This window comes from Marmota flaviventris, chromosome 1, assembly GCF_047511675.1.
Source record: "Marmota flaviventris isolate mMarFla1 chromosome 1, mMarFla1.hap1, whole genome shotgun sequence".
Taxonomy (NCBI): Eukaryota; Metazoa; Chordata; class Mammalia; order Rodentia; family Sciuridae; genus Marmota; species Marmota flaviventris.
In genome coordinates, this window is record NC_092498.1 from 195,700,691 (window position 1) to 195,725,573 (window position 24,883).

The following is a 24,883-nucleotide window of genomic DNA, read 5'->3' on the forward strand; positions in this document are numbered from 1 at the left end:
AGAAACTTATTATACCAAAAACATTCAAAACACATGTTCTACCCAGAGTCTACCAAGAATCTACCAAGAGTCTGCCAAGTATCACCTCTCTTATATTAGGCAAAGAAAGCACGCGGGAAAATTTTAATTACTCCTCATACTTTGAAAACTTTTGCATAGTAGCAAACAGAAGGAAACCCTTGTATAAAAGACTCTAGTAACAACTCTATAATTATGTTTAAGAGTTCAAAGGGTCCTTAGAGACCACCTAGTCTGATCCCTTCATTTTACAGGAAGGAAAGTTATACCACAGAAAGATTAAGTAAGAGGGCTGGAGCTGTGGCTCAGCAGAAGCACACTTGCCTGGCGTGTGTGAGACATTGGGTTTGAGTCTCAGTACTGCATATAAATAAATAAAATAAAGATCTATCAACAACTAAAAAGAAATATATTTAAAAAACAAAAAGAAAGATTAAGTAAGTATCTGCAAAGTCATAAACCTGGGACAGGCATACAGATCCTCAGGCTCACCAGACCACTGAATCTTAAAGATACCATCCTACACTAGCTAATTCTTCATTAATTACAAGGAGCCAGGTGGTGGTGGTAAGGTATTCTGGTTTTTACTCAAGACTCCTCCTTCTCTGGAAGAACAAAAAGCTTCATCTCCCAGGTATTTCTAGAGTAGGATTTAACTGCCAATGGCTTTTCTTGAATTAACAGCACCACTGGCCAAATATAAATTACAGTAAACCCTGTTTTTAGGAACGAATTACAAGGCAGAGTATCCCTTTCTTGCATAGTCAAGGAAAGCAACACACATTGTCATTACTCCAGGAATCCTCCTTATGATTAAAGAAACCTGAGTTAATAGAATGATGTTGTAAAAGATGGATGTATATTTGTTCCAAACGATCTGGTAAATAATGTTTTAACAAATTTAAATTCAACTTATAAAAATAAAACATACTATGTTTTGGAAAAGTTCACTTGAAGTGAGTATGAAATGGTTTCATTAAAAGAAAACCACAAACCAGGCCATGATGGCACACAACTATAATCCCAGTGGCTTGGGAGGCTCAGGAAGGAGGATCATAAGTTCAAAGCCAGCCTCGGCAAAAGCAAGGTGCTAAGCAACTCAGTGAGACCCAGGCTCTAAATAAAATACAAAATAGGGCTGGGGATGTGGCTCAGCAGTTGAGTGCCCCTGAGTTCAATCCCTTGTACCCTCCCCCTGCCCCCCAAAAAAAGAAAGAAAACCACGGCCCCCTTGACTATCTTCTCTATCAACAAATTAAATTTTCTAAGTTCAGGCTAGAGTCACTCCTTCAGTTTCAAATTGGAAAACATTAGAAACTGCATCTACTCCTCCAGACATACACCAACATGTTACTGATTAAAGACAACAGATTTAAAATCAGAATGATTAGGTTCAATGAAAGTTGGCTAAACTAAGATTATCTGGAGGCCCAGGAAAATGTAGGCTCCACCTGGTTGTGTCACTTTGCAAACTACTGGCAGCTGTGGCACTCTCTACCTTGAAAATTCCAACTCTGCCAAGAACTATACAGCAAGTTATCTACTTTAACAATCCTTTATCTTCTCATCTATAAAATGGAAATAGTGTTACCTGTCTTAAAATGTGAAATGGAACCTAGGTAAAAAGCACTAATACAGCACACTGATCGATGCACAGGGGTTTCTCAAGTTAGCTTCATTGCTGAGTCCCTGAGCCCCATGTCCTTTTGTTCCCTAATTCATGTTCCAACAAATCAGTCTCACACAAAAAAGTATTAAAGTTAGGGGAGATTTTCATGGTCCTTGAATATACAAATCAAATATTAGATTTCTAATAATATATGCTTTTCTATTTTTGTTTATTTTATTTTTTTTTTTTTGGTTTGCTCTATAACATTAAAAGCTTTGGCCATTTAACTTTGGAATGATAATACACAATTTAAACAACAAATAAAGCTAATTTTCCTGGGAAAATGTGCAATTAAGTGATTTGTTTTATTTACATGAAGCATTTTTAATGCATCAACAATAATACTAACCCACAGAAGGCACATTAAATAAATTAATTAATTAGGCTAGCTTTAGTTACAATCAGGAACAAACTCCACTCCAAAATAACAAACACATCCATAGGGAATCATGCAATTTAAAGTTACCAAGCATCTTTTTTCTTTCTTTTATAAAACAATATCTCAATGAGAATTACGATAAAGGTTTAAGTTCAAGGGTCATTACATTATAAATATTTTAATTCTGGTTATACCTTAAAATGCTGCTATAGGAGAAATTTGCTTATGGAAGCTGCTTGTTTATCAGCAATCAGACAATGGTTTTTAACCCTGCAGGAGTCATAGACTTTCTCTTATGATAAAAATACCTGTGAGCACTTCCCATAAAAATACACATACTTCTGGTCTTGGGGTATTCAGTGAAAAGAGTACTTGCCTAGCACACACTCAAAGCCCCTGAGTTCAATCCCCAGCACTGTCAAAAAAAAAAAAAAAAAACAACTATACGTACTTTCAATGTCTACACATACTTCCAAAAGTCTGCATGAGATTTTAAGGTTTTATATTCTACCTCCCAAGTTCAGTCACATACCAAGTTCAGAACCCTTACAAAAAGAGACAGAAAACTAATAAACTTTGAAAAACATTCAAATTTAGGAGTGATTCACAATAACTTTTACTGATTTACGAATTGCTTTTAGAGCTAACAAACCTGGAAGCTGTGGTAAAGGACTTGGAAAGGAGCTGAGAGAGCTGAGCTAAAAAGAATCGTTTTCAGGGAACATGGAAGAATGACTTATGTCATCTCTTCACGGAGACCCAAGGGACTCAGTTTTCTTAATGAGGATGGGGGAAAGGAAGGATATGAAGAAGAAAAGGACAAACCCATAAGAAGAAAACAAGCATTCATTTTCTCAATCTTTCTTTTTCAGGGGCACTCATGAAACGAAAGTGAAGTTGCTGATCACAACAGAAAATGGTTGGATTCCAAGTACACATTTGGTCCACTTCAGCCAGAACAGATATTTCATGACCTTTAGGTTCACACAGGCCAAACACTTCTACTTTGCAAACCATTAGTCAATGTTTTACTTCAAAACTGCATTATGTCAGCAACTTATCACAACATGCAGGACAGGCAATTCTAGCCTACCAGCCACTTGTGAATCTGTCCCCATTTCTTGTCAAAGGAATGATGAGAGTGCTACAAATGCAAAAGTTTCATAACTGAACAGTTTCCAAAACACTATATTCTCCAAAAAATTCTTATTCATACATATTTGCCCTAAAGAACATGATAGGTGACTAAAAATTACACATTCACCTATACAAAACTACGAAGCTAAATATGTTCAATAATAGAAAGATGCATGGTTCTCTGAAGTTTAGAAGATCATAAATTGAACTTATATGTAATAACTGTCTCCTGTTTATATTTTAGTAAAATCCTATGAATATAAAAGACAATACATTGTAACATTTCCATTTTCAGTCAAAATTTCTATTTGATATTTGAAACTTTATGAGGTTAAAAAAATTAGCAACATCAACTATTTGTGTTTTTGAACTATGATAAAACATAGAATACATAAATTTCTTTTTAACTCACTAGCAGAAAATCCACCACTAACATAAAACAAAAGTGCTTAATATTTCCCCACAGGTGTTTCCCCCTTATACTAATACAATATCAAAAATATTTTTATGGGGATTTTTAGGGCCAAGTCAATGTCAGAAGGAAAGCATAAAAAGTATTTCATTTTAGTCAGTTCAATTTCCATAAGCCTTTTTCTGCTTTTCTGATGATAATAGCGTATCAAAAATTTGTAAGCTAGGAAAAAAAAGTATGTAAAATCAATCATAACTCCCAACACAGTCAAACCAAAGTGTTGACAGTAATCAATATTCTTTCTAGAAGGTTGACCCTATAGATGGGTACTAATTTTTGTAACACAAAATTGGGTCCTACCAGTTTTACAGTTTCACTTGTTTTTCTTTTTCTTTTCATTTTTTTACATGAATATTTTTAATGATTATTAAATATGTCTCAAAATTATAAGACTGATCTGTCACTGTTTTACTATACAGATATCACAATTAATCCAAATACTAGGACATTTAGGGGTATACTAAATAGTTTTGTCATCTCCACACCTACTTTAGTGAACATAAGTAAAGCACTTATTATAAGAACTTCTAACAATGCATACACAAAAAACAAAATCATTTATTATTTAAAACAAATATTACATTTCATTGATTAACACAGAATGGCTTATTAAAACACATATAGCAAGTTAGACTATTCCCAGTGTTTCAAAAGGAATCAGAATTAAACGGGCCAAGTATTGATTTTTGGGGGGGCGGGGGGTAAGCATGAAATTATGGTTCTATTTCCCCAAATTACCTCTTTTTGTTGTCGTTCCAGTTCTCTCATGCGTATATCTCTTGCTTCTGCCCGGGCAGCGCGTTTTGCTGCTAGCCTTGCCTCTGCCTGAAAAGTAACATAAAACTCAGCTTTACAAAACAAAAACAACTTGTATACCACATTTGAGGATACGAAGCAAAAGGAACATGACTTTCTAAAGGAGGGTTGGAAGATGTCAGCAAGTTTGACTGGCCTCTTCAGTCAACTTCTATACATCTGTTTCTCTCTCTAGTTCCAAAGTCTCTCCTCACAGCTAGATTATTATCTTTAATGGCTTACCTTGCTTACACATTTAACATATTTCAAACAGTTCAATACATATGTCTCCAAAATGATCTTTTTCTAGCATTTCTTTCCCCATCAATTCAATCACACAAAACTAGAAATTTCAGAACCAGCTACTATTTCATTTTGAATATTGACAATATTCGGTCTCTAAATGATACCAATTCTCCATCACTGAATATCTCTCAAACCATACTTTTTTCAGGAACTCTACATACATTCTATATAGTCTCTTTCTGTCTCTTTTTCTAGCCTTGCCTTTTCTTAAATTGGGATATACTTTGCATGTTATCAAATTCGCCATTTAAACAAGCATACCAGCACCTCTTTGTAATTCCAGCTGTTCAAGAGGGTAAGCAGGAGGACAACAAGTTCAAGAGCAGGATCCTATCTCAGAAGAAAATAAAAAGGGTTGGGAGACTAGGATGTAGCTTAGTGGTAGAGCACTTGCCTAGCATGTGCAAGACCCTGGGTTCAGACCCCAGTACAACCAAAAATTTCAAAAAATCACTATTTAAAAGTATACATTCAGTGGTTTTTAATATAATATTATATAAGGACATACAATAATCACTACTGTGATAGGATATTGTCATCACCCCCAAAAAAAACCCTTTATTTATTAGTAGCCACTCCCTATCACACCTTACCTCCAGTTCCTGGCAACCACCAAACTACTTTCCAATTTATCTACCTTCTAAATTTGCCTATGCACATCTCATATAAATGGAAGCATACAACAGGAACACATCTCTTGCTTGGACTTACTCCAACTGCCTCCAAAACCATCTTCTTACCTCCAGAATCTGCCCTCTAATGCATACTAACACACTTCTGTTTATGTCACTCAGCCATGTAAAATACCTCCCTTGCTCCCCACTATTAATAAAAAACTATTAAAGCAAAAACTCCAAGAAACAATACAAAAAGAAGATAAAAGAGGCAAATACAGAAATAAGACTACTCATAGTAAGGTCCCCACGTTATTTCCCAGAACTTGTTACATATGGACCAGGTGCATCCCAACTCTCTCTCTCTCTCTCTCTCTCTCTCTCTCTCTGCCTGGACTCTATAACTGTGTTTGGCTAAGCCTCTCAGACTATCTGCTTGGCAGGAAGTACTCTCCCTTCTCTGATTTAGCTAAAATATTAAAATCTTCTATGAAGATTTCCCCGCATTCCCTCTTTCATAGAGCAATATAATATACCCATGCTTCTGTTGTGCTTTATTAATTGTAAGCTTCCATCATCCCACAACTTCATGCTTTAATGTCTGCTAAATAAACAAATAAATTTCAGGCCATAGGCCAGAGTCACAGTTAGGAAATGAGATAAGGAAATAACTTGAGGCATCCCATGAAACCTTAAAATCTGCTCTCTGGTTTCTATCTTACGGGTTTCCTCTGTCCTTGGCCACATCCTAACTCTGATTTAGATTATTACTTTTGATAACTACAGTAGTTGCTTCTTCCCATTTTATTATATTTGTGCAAGTCTTATAATAAAAGACTCAAACAACAAACAATGTTTAAAAGGATCTACTATGTGTAAGCAATTATGTGAGATGATTAAAATACACAGTAGGATATGACATTTCTGCCCTAAAGCAGCTCACAATCAAAGTTAAGGGAGATAAGCACAAGGATTATGGGGAACAAAGCAGGCTGGAGGAAGAAATTCCTTTTACCCAGCAAGGTCACAGAGGGCTTTAAGGAGAGAAGATAGTTTAACAGTTAACTTCTATTTAACTCCCTCAATTCTGTCAATTTCCCATTCTACTTAACTGGCCTTTTAATAGCAAAAACCATGCAAAATAAATTATAATTTACATACCCTTATGTGATAACCACTAACATATCCATAACAATTAGTATTCTCACATAAATTTTACATTGACTTCTATCTTTTAAAAATCTTATATTCTGGGGCTGGGGTTATGACTCAGTGGTAAAGCACTTGCCTTGCACATGTGAGGCATTGGGTTTGATCCTCAGCACCACATAAAGATACACAAAGAAAATAAAGATGTTGTGTCCATGTATAACTAAAAAATATTTTTTAAAAATCTTATATTCTGCTTCAAGATGTCTTCTTTACCCCTCTGGACTATGAGTAGACAACACTCTTCCTAGCCTTTGTATTTTATAGAAAAAGACTTAGAGGCTAAGTTATACATCAATACATAGCAAAAAATATATATATTTTAAACTACACAGTAACAAAACTTGCAAATCCTTTCTAACATAGAACCATGGCAATAAGCAGGAATTTTCATTGCCATGTGTATTAGCTTTGTACCTCTTTTAGAAATTCAACTCGAAAATGCCTACTCTACCTTCTAGGATCTGTCTATGGCCAATTCTGCACATTATACTAAAATGAGACTTCCTAACAAAACATAAGTTATACATCAACAGAATCTATTCTTTAATAAGACTTCTTTCACAACAAAAGAGAACAACAACAAAATTAAATAAATAAATAAAAACAAAAAAACCTTGGGCTCCAAAGACAAACTTTCTTTCCTTGGTTAGTTAGCCAACTTTATCTAAAACTCAGGAATTACCTCCTTTGGAGATGGTACTGAAGAAAGACCACTAACTACACACTTTAAAAGAAGTAAACAGAATTTAATATTCCCTTATCTGTTTCTTTCTATACATTGTTACCACATAGTAAGCACAGCAAGGAGTAAAGGTTGATTCCTACCTTCTAGAGACAAACATACTTTATAACTGACACATTTTTAAGTAGAATATTTTGAGTACATAAATTATACTTCTAGGAAGTACTACTAACATTTTTACCTCAGAATACAGTGGCATAAAAGAAGTGCTTTAGATTCATTTACCATGTACCTCACACACATAAAACAAACGGAACAAAGTTAAAAAACCAAACACACAATGACCATGAGCCAATATTCCACTTGTGGATATACATACAAAAGAATTAAAAGCAAAGACTCAAGATAATTTAAACAACAAGGTTCATAGCAGCATTATTCACAATAGCCAAAAGGTAGAAACAATCTAAATGTTCATCAATGGATAAATAGATAAAATTGTGATTTATACATACAATGGATTATTATTTGGCCTTTAAAAGAAAGTTTTAATACATGCTAACATGTATGAATCTTAAAAACATGATAAATGACTTAAGCCAGACACAAGAGAACAACTATTGTATAACTCCACTTTAATGAGGTACCTAAAGTAATCAAATTTATAGAGACCAAAAGTAGGTGGTAGTTGCCAAAGACTGAGGGGAAAGGGGAACAGGGAATTATTAATTACTGGGTACAGAGTTTCAGTACAAGAAGAATATTTCTAAGAAATATAAAGGTCATCATTATCAATGGGAAAAATTCTACAAAATCTGATTAGTCCAGCACTGTTCTCTTTGCGTTTATTATTCTAGCCCTTATGCTTTTAGGATTTCCTTTCCTGTGCCAATACTTTTTCATGACAAAAGGAATCTTGAGGCATAAAGGAGGCATTCTATCTACACCTTCCCCAGCTTCTAACAGATCTCCCAATCTTGGAACACTTCCTTTTTACTTTGTCATTCCACCAGAAGAAATGCCCCGCCTCCTGTCATTTCAGGTCAAACATGCCCAACCCACACACTTACTCTTGAACACATCTTCTCCATGATGTGAGCCTCACCTTCCTCAGGGACCTTACCCTATCATCTATCTCCTTAATCTTTACTTTCTCCTTCTATTGGTTTCTTCTCAAAGGTAGGTTCAAAGACTATGCCATCTTTAAAAAGCAGAACACAACAAAAAATCCCACCATACTTCAGTTCTATCCTGTGTTCTATTTACAGCTAAGTTTTCTCACACCTTCCTCCTCTTTTCTCACTCTCTTCAAATGATAGCAGTCTGGCTTCTGCCAAAGTCACTTAACTGAAGCTGTTCAAGGAAAGCTCATGAATGACCTGTACCAAACCCAGTGGAATTTTTAAAATTCTTATCTCAATTTTCCTTTCTGGACTTTCAATGCCATAATCACTCATTGCTTCTTAAAATTTTCATCTCTTGACATTCTGCAAGAGTTTTTGTTTGCTGGTTTTCCCCTTTACTCTGACCACTCTTCCCCGGAATCCTTCATGGGCACATTCTTCTCTGTTAGATCCTTAAATCTGTAATATAACTAAAGCTTCCAGGCTTGATCTACTCTTTTCATTTTAGGTTTTCTCCTGGGAGATAGAGATAGTCTGCAAATCTTTGTATCCAAGCCAAACCTTTCCCCCAACAATTCTGCTCTAACTGGCTATCAAACACTAGAGCTGTCCCTCTACCCACTAGAACCTTGAACTCACTATACCCCCAATTTAATTTATAATCCTTCCTTTAAACTTCGTCTTCCTCTTTATATTTGCCCTTCAAATGTTTCATTAGCCAAAATATGAAATAAGAATCATGAGGCTTCTTCCTTTTTTTTTTTATCTTCCCACCATATTTATTTAGTCTCAATGACCTCACTCCCATTAAGTTCCCATCTCTTGATTATTTCTTCTATCCCAACTTCCCATTCCACTGTCTCTGCCTAAATTCACACTCTCATCACCTCTCACCAAGGTCAGAACAGCCGCTTTCTGTTTTCTGCCTTCTACTAGTCCCTCCCAACAAGGTAGATAAGGTAATTATAGTAATATAATTCAAATCTGATAAGTTATGTATCCTTTAAGTGGCCCCCACAGTATTCAAAATCAAATGCATAAATACTTTCCTGATTGGTCCCTCCTTCCTCCCCAGCATCACCTCCTCCCACTCCAACTCCTTTCTAGCAGCATGAGATTCTCCTATTCTGGGAGTCTTCCACAGTATTCACATACATCCATACAGAGCAGTTACAAACCAATACACAAAAATCCACAAAACAATACTGTTTATGCAGATAAATGTTAGAACTTCAAAAACAGCGACACTTTCTGATTTTGTTAGTGATTCCCCATGATGGGGAGAAAGGGTGAATAAGCCTGGAAAATGAAACAAAGGGCCTTAAACTTGGTTTGTAATTTCATCTTTTCCCTTTCTTCCCTCCTATCTTTTTAAAGAAAAGATCTGAAGTAATTGTAACGAATCGACATTTGTTCATGTTGGGAGTGCTGAATTCGGGAATATTTATATCATTATCAAAACCTTTCTGTATTGAATAAGAATACTACATTGAGCCACTCATTCAAATGCCTTTAGAAGAAGAAAATCCTCCAGTTTAAAAACTTCTGTGACACTGCAATCATGTAACAGTTTTAAAAGCAGGCAAATTTAAAATTCATAATTTAACAGAAATGTACTGAACTGAGTCAACAGAGTCTGGAATTATCAGCCTGCGCTTATATTTATAATATAAAACCTATAAAATTGGCTGGAATAAAAGAGGTAAGGTATAATCTGGGCTTTTACAGACTATGCTTTAACTTCAAGGAATGTTAACTATAGAATTTTAGAAAGTGATACATTCAAAGAAAATGACTAACTCAGGTAACTAAGACTCAGACTTTGCTGTGTTTAATTTGTTTATTCTTCCATGACACTCATGCCAAAAGAACACTGAAAGACAAATTAAGAGACATAATATTTATTGTGTTGCCATGGTTACCAAATTAACAAATAAAAATTATTACTCCATTTCCTAGCAACTTCCTTTTAGTACAAAATCTTAGATACAATTTTTCTTAATTAGATCTTCCAATATATTTAACCATTTTCTAAAAAACTTTTGGTAATTGACAAATATTTAAATTTTTCTGAACATGAACATCAACATGTGTTACATAAAAACCTAGGAATTTTAACTCATCTTTTTTCTGGTGTCAAACAAATATATCTTTCTTTTATTCAGAGGCCTTTTGACAGTGAAAATATTCTTTTGGAATGATAGAGGAAATCTAAGGTTAAGGACTTTATTACTGAGGTCTGAATACAAGCTAATAGAGCAGAAAAAGTGAAACTTTTTATCTACAATGACATATCTAACCAAAATGAATCCTGGTTCTAGTAAAAATGCTTCTGGAGTGGAAAAAGGTGTTGCCAGCACCACCTTCACGTTTAGGTTAATGCTACTGTACTATCTGAATTTTTTTCCCTCTAAATCCTTGTAAATCACAGAATATGGCAAAGATTATGACACTGAAAGTTTCAGTCTGAGACAAAATTAAATCTTAGATCACAAAAATCCTCCTTTAATTCTGAATAGAGAAACAAATCAAGGAACAGTGAGATACTGAGACTAACACTTGCAATGACAGAAAAACTGACCAAGGCCATGCTGCGCATGAGGGTAAGGCAAAGGACAAGAGAGTGCTACCCTAACCACACATCCTACTGTCCTTAACTTTAGTTCAGTAAGTGGGAAAAACATGGAGGAAGGTCTGCACTCACCAGGAATTGGCTAAATTCATGCGTTAATACCACTTGAAGGAATTCTAAATGACTAAAACCACAACAACTTAAATTTGCTCTTTTCAAAAGAATTAACCAAAGAGATGGAAATATGGCTCAGGGGAGAGCACTTGCCTAGCATATACAAGACCCTGGGTTCAATCCCCAGTACCTGCCCAAATAAATAAAAGATCTTCCTAATAAAAACAGGAAAGGGGAGAATTTTGATTTTTTTTTAAAACTGGCTAGAAATGGAAAAAACTTCACTTTCTATATGGATGAATTTTTATGTACTAATACTGAGAACACGTTTAAGTTTTAAGTAACAGTAATTCTCAGTAATTCTGCCTCCTGCGGAGTTTTTTTTTTTTTTTTTTTTTTTTTTTTCCCAGACAAATCCAGTTTACATAGGATAATCTGGACCAAGCACATAAGATAATTTAAAACATGTCAGAGGGCTGGGGATGTGGCTCAGGAATAGAGAGAGCACTTGCCTAGCATGTACAAGGCCCTGGGTGGATGCCTAGCACATGTCCAAAAAAAAAAAAAAAAAAAGTAAGTGTGTGTGTGTGTGTGTGTGTGTGTGTGTGTGTGTGGCAGAACTAAGAAAACCTCTAGACTTGATTTTGAAAATTCTGTAGCATTTTAAGGCTGAGACCAAAGAGGGATCTTCTTGAATGCTATACGTTCTCACTAAATGATCTCATTCACATTTATGGGTTCAATTACTTCTATATACTCACAACTCTTAAATGTTAATCTACAGCCCGAACCTCTTCATTGAGCTCTCGACCTATATTCTCAAATCACTTCTTTATAATGTCCATGTAGGTGTCTAACAGGCACCTTAAACACAACATATATTCATAGTCCCTCCCCACTCCACCATTCATCCAGATAAAAAAGCAAAACGTCTCTCTCTGCCATTCAACTATAATTATTCATTGAGCACTGACTATTTAACTTCTCCTTCCAACCACCTTTCACCAACTCCACTGTCACCATTCTAAGCTGGCCATCATCATCTCTATAGTCTCAGGCTTCATTTCCTTGAATGCACTAAAGACCCTCTGATAACAATTTCCAACCTTCAGTAAGTCATTCTTTTAAAGCTCAAATATGATCATGTCATAACCCTACAAAAAATTTCCAAAGCTTTCCCTTGCTTTTAGTACAAAGAGCAAAATCCTAAATACAGGCTGTAAGAACCTATGTAGGATTCTCAATTTCCTCCCTATTGACCTTTGGGCCAGATATTACCTTGATATAGGAAGCTGAACTGTACACTAGGATATTTAGCACCATTCCTGGCCTCTATCCACAAATGCCAGTAACACGTCTTCCCTACTCTAATCTCTTTTATTGAGACAGGCAAAAATTTCTCCGTACATTGCCAAACATCTCCCAGAGAGCAGTGAGTAGAACCATTGACCTAACTCTGGCTTCTCTATCCTCCTTGCTTCCAGGTTGATGCTATGGGACGGACCACAGTTAAGAGTGCAGAAGCCAAGTGCAATTTTCGGCTCTAGCCATTCTTAAGGCAAGTTACTTCACTTCTCCATACCAAGGATTCATCACTGATAAAATAATAATAGTAGACTAACTCACAGGATTGTTGTGAGGATTAAATTCATTTAAAGTCCTTAGCCCATGCCCTCAATATTTACTGAGCAATGACATCAAAAAATTTGTTTTTTAAAAAGGAACTATATTCTAAAATGAAAGATGGCATTAATGCTCATAATTATTACTGATTATGATAATTCTCTACATTTTAAAAAAGCTTTTATCCCTGCCAAAAGTTTACCAGAGCCTACAAATGAATAAATTACTAAAAGTAGTGAAATTACTGTGAGAAGACCATTCCATAAAGCAGTTAACACTGGAAAGTATTTTAAAGTAAGCAAAATTCTCCCCTGTGTATCTTTCTCCTGAAGCTGTTAATCTAGAATCATAAACCACAAACTTCAGATTCTCCAAGATGCCTAATCTGGCCATTAACTTTCTTAGGCAACAAAATGAAATCCAACCAAGGATGCATCAATAGATAAACATATATAAACAAAAGGTAGTACATACACACAATGAAATATTATTTGGCCTAAAAAGGAATAAAGTTGTTTAAAAGAAGAAAAAAGGAATGAGATCTGGTATATGTTACAACAAACATGAATCCTTAAGATATTATGCTAAGTGAAATAAGATACACATAGAAGACAAATATTGCATAATTTCATTCACATGAAACATCTAGAAGAGACAAACTAATAGAGGCATAAAGTAGATTAAAGGTTACCAGGAGTTGAAAAAGTGAATACTAGGGAGTTATTGCTTAATAGTTAAGAGTTTCTGTCTGCAGTGATGAAAAAGTTTTGGAAATCAATAATGGTGATGGGGTGATAGTTGCATAATACTGTGAATGTGAATGTCATTAATGCCACTGAATTATATACTTAAAAAAAAAAAAAAAAAAGGAAACCAGAACATTCCAGCAGCCACATGAGTTATATAACCATAGAGCTACCATTCTTCCTTATTATCACAAGTACTTTTGTATTCCAAATGTATTTACATGTATCTTCTGGTCAATGTAAAAATCTCTGGACACTATCAACTACACTCCAGTTCTTATAGATTATAATCAGTTCCTATGTCCGACATTCATTCTTTAGATTTAAAAGAACTGTGCATATGAACATCAATTTCTTTTTCTTGGGGGGGGGGGGGGCAAGGAATCAAACTCAGAAGCACTCAATCACTGAGCCAAATTCCCAGCCCTATTTTGTATTTTATTTAGAGACAAGGTCTCGATGAGTTGTTTGGCACCTAGCCATTTGCTGAGGCTGGCTTTGAACTTGAGATCCTCCTGCCTTAGCCTCCTGAGCCACTGGGATTACAGGTGTGCACCATTGCACCTAGCGTCGGTTTTTTTTTTTTGTTTGTTTTATTTGGTTTTTTTTTTTTTTTGTAAGTCATAAATCTTAAAAGAAATCTCAGAATTTTAGAGCCAAAAGAAATCTCAGATCATCAGTTCAAAAACTAAACAACATTCTGATGAATTCCATTGGAAGAAGTGTGCATAAAACATGTTTTCTTCACAATTTCAGCTCAAAACAAGGAAAGCAATAATATTCCAGGCTTTAGTGACACCTTCAAATGACTGTTTGCAGGGTTGGGGTGTAGCTCAGTTTGGAGCACTGGCCTAGAATACACAAAGCCCTGGGTTCCATCCCCGGCACTGCAAAAAAAAAAAAAAGGAGGGGGAAGAGGAGGAGGAGGAGAAGAAGAAAAGATTGTTTGCAAACACTTCAAGAGGCTTCAATTTCTTCTCATAGAAACATTCATCAAACTGAATATGGGAAGGCAGCAGAACTGGCTTTCATTCCACCCTTATCTTTCTCCTCTTGAGACAGAGGCTAGCTGCCTAGAGGTCCCCGATTCAATACACTAGATATATTCTTTCAGATTTTCACTAAAAGCCAATAAGCCTTCAGATTGGTCTTCTGATAATTCTAGTGACCTTGCTGACAACTTCTGACACCTCCAAAAACTGTAAAAGACTGAGCAATGTTCCCATCACAGACATGCAAGGCTCCTAAATCCACCCACGTTCCTACTTCCATGGAACAGACTTCAAACATTTCAACATCTTTTTTAAATGCGTTCAGGTTTTGCAATATAAAAAGGGTTCTAGAGATGGACGGTGGTGATGGTTGCACAACAGCATAAACTTACTTCATACCACAGAACTATACGTACACTTAGTGGCTAAGATGGTAAATTTTATGTGTGTTTTACCACATATTTTAGCATAAAAGTTATCCAGATATGGAACACATTTATATTCTTTGTTTCCTTTCCTTCTCATCCTCTCTGGTTGTCTGCTTTCTTGCTAACTGAGAAGCATGGAAACTTGAACAGATACTAGTTAAGATGAAAAAAAAAAAAAAAGGTTATTTTGCTTTATTTATGGTCTTCCCTATCTACTTCAAAAAACAATCTGAAGTGAGGAAAGACAAACTAAACTCTTAAGATTTAACTGAAGAAAAAAAAGAATAAGCTGTCATTTTTATTGTTGTAGAGGTTTTGTTCATTTTTATTTGTTTCTAACGCAAGTCAATATTTTTTGGTGAAAGGGATGATCACACTGGAGAAAATAAGGATCAAGGACTATCCATGAATGCCAACCGTCCAGTGTATGAGTGGAAGCATATGAATGGCTATGAAAGTGTTAAAGAAAAGAGAAAGAATTGATTAAAGGAGTTATTTTAGAATTATAGGAATGAAGAGGAAACAATTTTCTATACCTAATTCAAGGCAAAGGGGTATTTAAAGTGTCTCAAGACATAAAGCATGGTTATAGTGGGGGGTTTTTGGTACTGGAGACTGAACTCAGCAGTGCTTAAAAACTGAGCTACATTCCCTCCCCTTTTTATGTTTTATCTTGAAACAGGGCTGGCTAAGTTGCTGATGTCCTCACAAGTTTCTGAGGCTGGCTTTAAACTCACAAGTTCTTGCCTCAGCCTCCTGAGCCACTGGGATTATAGGCACACACCACCAAACCCAGCTTTCACTATTTCTTTTTAATAAGCAAAAAAAAATAGCCTCCACAAGCCTAACAATAGCCTACGAGACAGGAAGACAGTATTATTTCCATTTTACAGATGAGAAAACTGAGGTCAAGAGAAGTGACTTCACAAAATTACTCAACCAATTATTAGCCAGAGCCAGAATTCAAAACCATGTTTACAAGTCTGCAAAGTCCACTTCTCTTGGAAGCAGTATGGTAGAGTAGAATAAACAACAGCTTTAAATGGCTGAATCGGAGACCAGATTCTAATACCTTTTAGATAGTTAGCTCTCTCCTTCAGATGATCCCTCAACTGTAAATAACACTAATAATAATACCTATCTTACCTAGATCAAGATTTCTGTGAGAATCAAGATGCATAAATGCTTTCAAAGTCATGAAAAAACAAGCTACGGGGGAGCTGGAGAAGATTAATTAAATAGTGTAGTATAGGAAGTGGTTAAATGCACAGACTGGAGCCAAAATTCATGTACCTAAACCTAAGTTCTTCTATTTCCCAGTTATGTAACCTTGGGAAAGTTATTTAACTTTTCTGTGCAATGGTTTCCTCATCTGTAAAACGGAGATAAAAATAAAACCAATCTCAGAATTTTGCGAGGGTTAAATAAAATAATGTATGAATAATGCTTAGGTTAATATTTGTCATAAAGTAAGGACTCACCAATATTGGATATTAGACTCCAACCCAACTTTTAAAAGAAAGGATCACATCAAAAAAGGGGAAGGAGGGAGGCTGAGGTGTAACTCAGTGGTAATGCACTTGCCTTGCATGCATGAAGCCATGAGTTTGATTCTCAGCACCAGACAAAAAAAAAGGGGGGGGGGGGTCAAATACTTAGTAAAAATACAAAAGAAGCCTAGATGACGCTGGCATTTTCTTCTCATTTAGCCCTCCAAATTTGGAAGTAAATATTTTGAGAAGTTTCAATTTTTAAGTAAAACAATGTGGCTTCCAAAATGTTTCATTTGTGCAGATACTTAAGATTATTGAAACATAATATCTACTTTTTCACTTTTAAATGTCTTTTGTATTTTTATCTAAAAACATGTCATCAGACTGGGGCATAGTTCAGTGATAAAGCTTGTGTGCATGAATAAGGTCCTGGTTTCATCCCCAGCACAACACACACACACACACACACAAAAAAAAAAGCTAAGAATGTCTCATTTAATTTTTTTTAAAGTAATTTTGTTAAAGTAGTATCATGAACTTCTTTAACTAGTTTTGTTAAAGTAATATCATGGGGATTGAAATGAAGAAAATCATGTTACATGAATTTATGAATATGTTAAAATTAGTCCCACTATGGGCTTATTGTACAACTATAATGTAATTTTTAAAAGTATATTTAAAATTTAAGGCTAAACATCAGCATTTAAATATAGAATTTTAGAGTATTAAAGGAAAAAGTAACATCACAAATTTGTTATCAGTTTTTAAATAACTTTTGTTTCATATACTCTTCAAGATTTGGTTTTTGGTTTTGGTTTTTTTGGAGAATCCTTTATTTTTTATTTACTATATATGACTGCAGAAAATTTGGTTTCTAATTCAAAAGCAAACTAAACAGCTTTTAAGAGGAAAAATATAGATCAATTAAAAAAAAGAAAACAGCATTAATAATAAATAAGTTATTTACTAAGAACAAAGAAGTGATATGGGAATAACTCTCACAAAAAGAATATAATTTAATGCTAATCTAAGCAATTCTTGTACCAGATTGGTTTACGGTCAGTTTGTAACTGAAGACAGAGTTGAGGTCTGAATCAAGTTGGTATCTTGCTAAGAAATCCAAGGTGGAAGTTATCTTAAATATCCATTATATAAGGAATTGCTGCTAGTAATTTAACAGGTGACACCGCTTCTTATTTTCTTTTTCTGAATTATTAACAAACAAACAATGCTCCAGAAGCTCTGCTACTATAAGAATTAAACAAAAAATTTTACCACAGGGCTGAGAATGTAGCTCAGTGGTAGAGCGCTTGCCTGGCATATGTGATGCCTTGCCTGAATTTAATATCCAGTACCACCACCAAAAAAAAAAAAAAAAAGACTTGGAAAAAAAATTCCACTTCAGTATTTCAAAAAAATAACTTAAAGGGGTTGGTGTTGTTTCTCAGTGGTAGAGTGCTCACCTAGCATGTATGAGCACCACATAAAAATAAAATAAAAACATTGTGTCCATCCACCTAAAACTAAAAAATAAATATTTTTTTTTAAAAATAAGTAACTTAAAAACTCTGAATAGGCACCAAATAAGAACTATTTCTGTCAAAATTCACATAGCACCTCTTGGAACTACAGTCAAATGAGCATTTCAATAGTTACATCTCCAACATTCTAATTAATTACCCTAAGTTTAAATCCTGAAGATTAATTATAAATTTAAATACATTAGGACAATACCTTGAACTCAAAATATAATGAAAAATTAACGCAGGTGAGGTGAATAGCTATCTAAGTATATTTTATTCTAATACAGTATTTTAGAGGCTAACAATATCTTATTCATAGTAAACATTCTGAAACTAGCTCAATGAATGAGTATCTATATGTCACCCCCACACTTTTACAATACTCTCATCTGTGTAACTTGGTGTTGAGAAGGAGTTTACCAGACACACCTCTCTGGCAATGTTACTCAAAGCTTCATCTTCTGCAGAAAATCGATCTTTCACAGGTGTTCGTTTCCTTCCAGAACCAGGAGTCCCCATCTTGTGTTCTTAATAGCCTTCCAACTCTGTAAGTGATTTCACTGTGTTCAGCCCTGAAATAAAATAAATGCAGTAAGTTAGGATGTTTCCCTTTATGCAGTTTTAATGCCCATTTATACATTCAACTTTAACAGAAGATTTATATTTGTCTTTGGAAAAATTAGTCAATAACTACTTTTGCACACGATCAATTATTCCAGTAAATTTTAGAATATTTAAACTTAAATTAATTACTAAACCTCCTAACTTCACTATGATATTCACAACAACTATGAAAGTATATTAGCCTCAGAAAACGGAAGTCAGCAGCAATTCTGCCTAACAGTTTAAAATTAATACAACTATTTCTAAAATCTATTTCCATTCCTGAGTGAAAGGCATTTCAGAAAAGTCATTCAGCCTAAAGTTTCAGAAGAACATGTTCAAGAGGTTTTAATACCTTAAAATTACATAAAGATAACTTCTTATCTTTATGTAATCTAAGAAATTCTTGTACCAGATTGGTTTACGGTCATTTGTAACTGAAGACAGAGTTAAGGTCTGAATCAAAGTTGGTACCTTGCTAAGAAGGTAGCAAGGTGTAATTTAAGAAACAATGCCAATTAAATCATGACCACATAAAAAAACAAATGAAGGCTTGTTATTCAGTAATTAATAATAACCAACACTGTCCATGCAAAAAATATGTATCTGTTATTTTCAGTTACTATAGGGACTGAAGATAGAGCAGTGAACAAAACTGATGTAAACAAATGACTAAGTATACATATGTGGGCCAGGAACAATGGTCCACACCTGTAATCTCAGTGACTCAGGAAGCTGAGACAGGAGAATCAAAAGTTTGAGGCCAGGCCAGGCAATTTATGGAGCCCCTATCTCAAAATAAAAACTAAAAAGAGCTGGGGCTGTAACTCAGTGGTGCAGCACCCCGGGTTTGATCCCAGGACCACCAAAAATCATCCTCATCATCATCGTCATCATCACCACCTATAACTCTATCATAATTATCATTATTAAATAGACCCATTTTTACAGTTTTGCCATGTATATTTAAGTCTATGATCCATTTTCAGTTAACTTTGGTATTATGGTGTGAGTCAGGGATCCAACTTTATATTTCTGCATGTGAACATGTATTTATCCTGGCACTATTTTTTGAAGACTTTATTCTTGCCCTATTGAATTGTCTTGCCATCTTTTTTGACAATACTGGAGACTGAACCCAGGGGCACTGTACCCCTGAGCTAAATCCAGCCCTTTCTATTTTTCATTTTGAGACAGAGTCTCCATAAGTTACCTGGGCTGGCCTTGAATTTACAGTCTTTCCTGCCTCAGCCACAAGTAACTGGGATTATAGCTATGCACCACATGCCCAGCTTGTCTGCCACCCTTATTGAAAATCAGCTGACCAGAGAAGTAAGGGCTTATAATTCAGCAGAATGGCACACACCTGTAATCCCAGCTACTCAGGAGGCTCAGGCAGTAGAAGCACAAATTTGGGACCAGCAACTTAGAGGCACCCTGTGTCAAAATACAAAATAAAGAAAAGGGTTGGGATACAGCTCAGTGGTAGAGTACCCCTTGGTTCAAACCCCAGTACTTTAAAAAAAAAAAAGGGGGGGCAGATATTTTTTATTTGTAGACATCTTTTTTTGTGTGTGTACCAGTTTTGTACTCAGGTCACTTAACCACTGAGCCATATCCACAGCCCTTTTTTGTATTTTATTTACAGACAAGGTCTAACTAAGTTGCTGAGATTGGCTTTGAACTCAGAATCCTCCTGCCTCAGCCTCCCAAGCCACTGGAATTATGCATTACTGTGCCTGGCTAAGACACCAATTTTTATTTTATTAATCTGTATGTGTATTTTTATGCCATATCACATCATCTTGATTACTGTGGCTTTGCAATAAGTTTTAAAATTGGAAAAAGGAGTCCTCAATTTTTTCTTGTTTAAGACTGATTATTTTGGATCCCTTACATTTCCATATAAATTTTGAATCAGTTTGTCATTTTATTTGCGGGGGGGGGGGGGGGGGGGGGGGTAAATGGTTGAAAAAGAAAAAAGAAGGTAATCAGGATTACAAAGCAGTTACACTGAATCAATAGACCAATCTGAAGACAACTGCCATCTTAATAATATTAAGACTCCAATTCATAAAAATAGGATTCTTTCCAATTACTTAGGTCTTCTTTAATTTCATTCCACCATATTTCATGTTTTCAATGTGCAGGTATCTCATACATGGAAACTGGAGCAGAAAAAGGGAAAGAAGGCTGTAGGTGGGGGGGAAGTGGTGGAGTAGGAGAATGAGGAGGAGGGAGGGAGGAAGGAAGGGAAAGGGGAAGAAATATGAAATGAATTTAATAAAAATCATGTTATATAACATATAAATGTGCCAAAAGGAATTTCACCTTTATGTATATGTAGAAAGTACCAATGAAAAATAAATAAAGGAGCTGGGTGTGGTGATGCACATCTGTAATCCCAACAGCTCAGGAGGCTGAGGCGGGAGGATTTCGAGTTCAAAGCCAGTCTCAGCAACTTATCGAAGCCCTAAGTAACTCAATGAGATCCTATTTCTAAAATATAAATAAGGGCTGGGGATGTGACTCAGTGGTTAAGTGCCCCTGGGTTCAATCCCCAGTACCATCCATAAATAAATAAATAAATGGAAGATCAGTAGATAGAAGAGGAAGAAAAAGAGGAGGGAAGAGGGTAAAAGGGGACGGTGACTGAAATCAAATTCCTTGCAAGTATGATTTTGTCAAAATGAATCCAACTATAATTATAATACTCTAATAAAAATTTAAAAATTTAAAAAATAAAAATAACCATAAACATTTAAAAAAAATTTTTAAATAAAGGTTGGGGATGTAGCTCTGTGGTAGCATGCTTGTCTAGCAAGTATAAAGCTCTGAGTTCAATCCCCAGTAATGCAAAAAATGTTTTTGTTTTTGTTTTTTGTTTTGGGGCAAGGTAAAGCTTTACTTGTGCCAGAAGGGCGTACTAGGGAGCAAAAAATGTTTAAAAGTAAAAAAAAAAAAGTCTCTGGGAATGGTGGTACATGCCCATGATTCCAGCAACCCAGGAGGCTGAGGCAGGAAGATCAAAAATTCAAGGACAGCCTCAGCAACTAAGTGATTCCAACAGCAACTCAAAGAGACCCTGTCTCAAAATACAACATAAAAACGGCTGAGGATGTAGCTCAGTGGTAGAGCACCCCTGGGTGCAATCTCTAGTACCAAAAAACAAAACAAACTTGTAGATCACAAAAAATGAAATTGGCAAGACCAGGAGGGCAATGACTAGACAGATAAATAGACAGACAGATAGATAAAAAGATAAATATAGATATCATTATTCATGACAAAAAAAAAAAAAACACATCTAAAACTTAAATTTTTTCTATCTTTAGTCCTATAATGCTTGAATCACTTAGACCAAATACTTAATTTAAAAAAAAATAGCTACGACACATATGCTTGCTAAACGTATTGTTTGTTATCAGACATAGATGATTTAAACCATTCACAGGAAAATAAGTGTGCCTCTGCAGAAAGTATACTCTTTAACTTTAAAATAGTCAAGATTGCTCCAAGCTGTTAAAATGTTTCTACTTGAAAAGTGGGACTGTAGAAATAACAACAAAGTGTTCAGAGCAATTTAAAAAATTAAACATATTTCCTAAAGCAGTAAAAATATATAAAAACTAGTTAAAATTCTGATGTTCATAATAAAGGTATATATAGGTTTCAAAGTAAAAACAACAGAAAAAGTTGAGCTATGATTCTTTAATTGGGGTAGGGTGGGAGGTGGATAATATTCTACCTCTGAAAAAATAAAAACATTTTGATATGCACCCTAAGGCTTTTCCCAACTGCTTAACCTCTTCTTCTAGGAGGGAAAAGCTGAGACAGGGAAAGAATAATAGGAATAAACCAAATAATAGCATTAAGGAAGAAAAGAAAAACACTACTATTTTATTTTTCCTCCTCACACTGAATCCTAAATATACCATCATCATAAAATGCTACAATACCAATTTTTGAGGACAAGGAGAAACTATATTTCCTGGAGCCACAACCTAATCTTAAACAAAAGAAAGGGAAACCATCTGCAGGCTTGTGTCTATAAATTAAGTCTGCATGCTGAATTCTTCAAACAACTTTGACTGTAATATAGCAGTTAAATACACTAATGTGAACCTTGGTCAAAGGGTGGAACACTAAGTTCCTTAACAGCTTTCTAGTTTAAGAAGTGACATAGCTAAAGAACTATAAACTCAAGTGTTTCATTCACTAAATATAGAAAACATTAAGGTTTTCATGAGGCACCACATGACCCAGGGACACAACTATGCTAGGAGACAGCATCTGGTAACAACTAAGAGTTTAAAGCAAAAACTACATGGTACTCTATACTTTTGTGGAAAAAACAGAATAAGAATTTGAGAAGAAGCTAATTTATCTGAACTCAAAATAATCCTGTAAAACAATCTATCATTCCAAAAGTCCAAGAGTTCACATTTGTGATCCCAGTGACAAGTGTGAAGGTGTCTGAATTGGAAGGCTATTTCAAATTATGGTATGGCCTCCCTGTGTCAGTAAGAGTAATGATTTTTCCCTTGTTGTAAAACATTCCACTGATCCCTGGCAAACACTCTCAAATAACTAGAATATAACATCAGTGCTGTGACAATTCTTTGCTCTCCTTGTACATCTCTTTATAAAAACTTGCTCAGTTTTCCCTAATCATCCTCTTTCCAAAACAATAAATAAATAAAATAGCCAAAAACCTAGATCCTGGGATACACCCTAAGCAGATTTCCAGCCCCAAAAGAGCCTTAATCTTATGAAGACAAATGTCCTTTATAATCCCCTCTTCTGTGGTTGCCACTTTTCCTAAACCACAAGCCTTCCTGACTTGCAGCAGGGCCAGGCCAGATTACAGATATGTGGTAGGTTCTGTCAGATGAGCTTTGACAAGGCCTCAAAATAGATCCCGGGCACCAGCCAGGGAAACTGCCACTCACAAGTTCCAACTTCATCATACTTGAACTTCTCAGCACTTAACTTTTTTTCTTTAGTCTCTCTCATTTAAGAGGACAAAGGATCTTAAACCTCCTCCTGGCCATTAGTGAACTTTTATGTTAATCAAAATTTAAAAACTGGACCTCCCTTATTCTGCTTACAAACGCTTTGCAGAATAAAAACTGAATCTGAAGGTCTGGGGATGCAGCTCAGTAGTAGAACACTTGCCTAGCATGTGTGAAGCCCCAGGTTCAACTCCTAGCACCACCACAACAAAAGAATCTGTACCTTCTTCCTGCCGTGAAAAATCAATCCATCAAAAACACTATGAATTACAAAGAGATTTTTCAGATCCCAAGCTCCAAAGAAGTTGGTTTTTTTGTTTGTTTTGGTTTGGTTTGGGTTTTTTGATACTGGGGATTGAATTCAGGGGCACTCAACCACTGAGACATCTCCCCATCCCTATTTTGTATTTTATTTAGAGACAGGGTCTCACTGAGTGGTTGAGCACCTCACTTAGCTAAGATTGGCTTTGAACTCGTGATCCTCCTGCCTCAGCCTCCCAAGCTGCTGGGATTACAGGCAATGTGCCACCGAGCCCAGCTTCCACAGAATCTATTTGTATTTTTATTACAAACAGATTAGGATGCAGAATGTAAAGGAAGAAGTCAAACTATTTATTTCTCTATTAATATTAATTATTATTATTTATTATTAACTATTATAATTATTAATAATTATAATTATTAACTATTAATATTAACTGTTAATAATTATAATTATTAACTATTAATATTAGCAGACTTCAACAGTACAAAAAATTAAATAGACTATATACTTTTCTTTTTTTCAGTACTGGTGTTTGAACCCAGGGGCGGTCTACTACTGAGCTACATTCCCAGTCCATTTTAAATTTTGTTTTGAGACAGGGTCTTCCTAAATTGTTGAGACTGGCCTTGAACTTGCAAGCCTCCTGCCTCAGCTCCCAGAGTGGCTCAGATTATAGGCTTGGGCTATCAAGCCCAGCAATAAGTCCAGCATATATACAATGTTATTAATTGACATAAAACATAAAATTCTGAAACAACTGAAGAAGATGTAGCCACTTAACTATTACCAAATATAAATGGTTTGTATGTGAAAATACCAGTCTTCAAACTACCGTGTTTCTAATTGAAACAAATGAAATTAAGCATCTGATACTCTAATATGTCTTAAATCACCTTATAAAATACATTTGCAGTTTTTTTAATGAAAAAATGGGTAGAGAATACAAAGTAATTAAGAAGTCTTTTCTTCTACAAGCCTATATAGTCCAATATAGGATTTAAATAAATTTTTAAATTTTCACAACTTAAGTCCCAAACTCCCAGTCATACATTCAAATATACACTATATATACATACTTAAAAACTAGAGCCAAGACTTGTT

The 24,883-nt window shown here is 35.2% G+C and overlaps 1 protein-coding gene across 23 annotated transcripts in view; it reads right to left on the minus strand.

Moving 5' to 3' along the window:
* The window catches only part of Lrrfip2 (LRR binding FLII interacting protein 2), an 86,428-nt gene that overhangs the window by 57,758 nt on the left and 3,787 nt on the right, over positions 1-24,883 (minus strand). For 22 of the 23 annotated variants that reach the window (XM_071619860.1, XM_071619799.1, XM_071619786.1 and 19 more), the window contains exons 3-5: positions 19,869-19,939; positions 18,329-18,471; positions 4,414-4,500 (exon numbers count right to left, since the gene is read on the minus strand). In XM_071619860.1, coding sequence (XP_071475961.1) covers positions 4,414-4,500; positions 18,329-18,418 — 177 coding nt within the window. In that variant the 5' untranslated portion in view covers positions 18,419-18,471; positions 19,869-19,939. The remainder of the gene's footprint in view (positions 1-4,413; positions 4,501-18,328; positions 18,472-19,868; positions 19,940-24,883) is intronic. The other variant, XM_071619790.1, reaches the window with a different exon arrangement.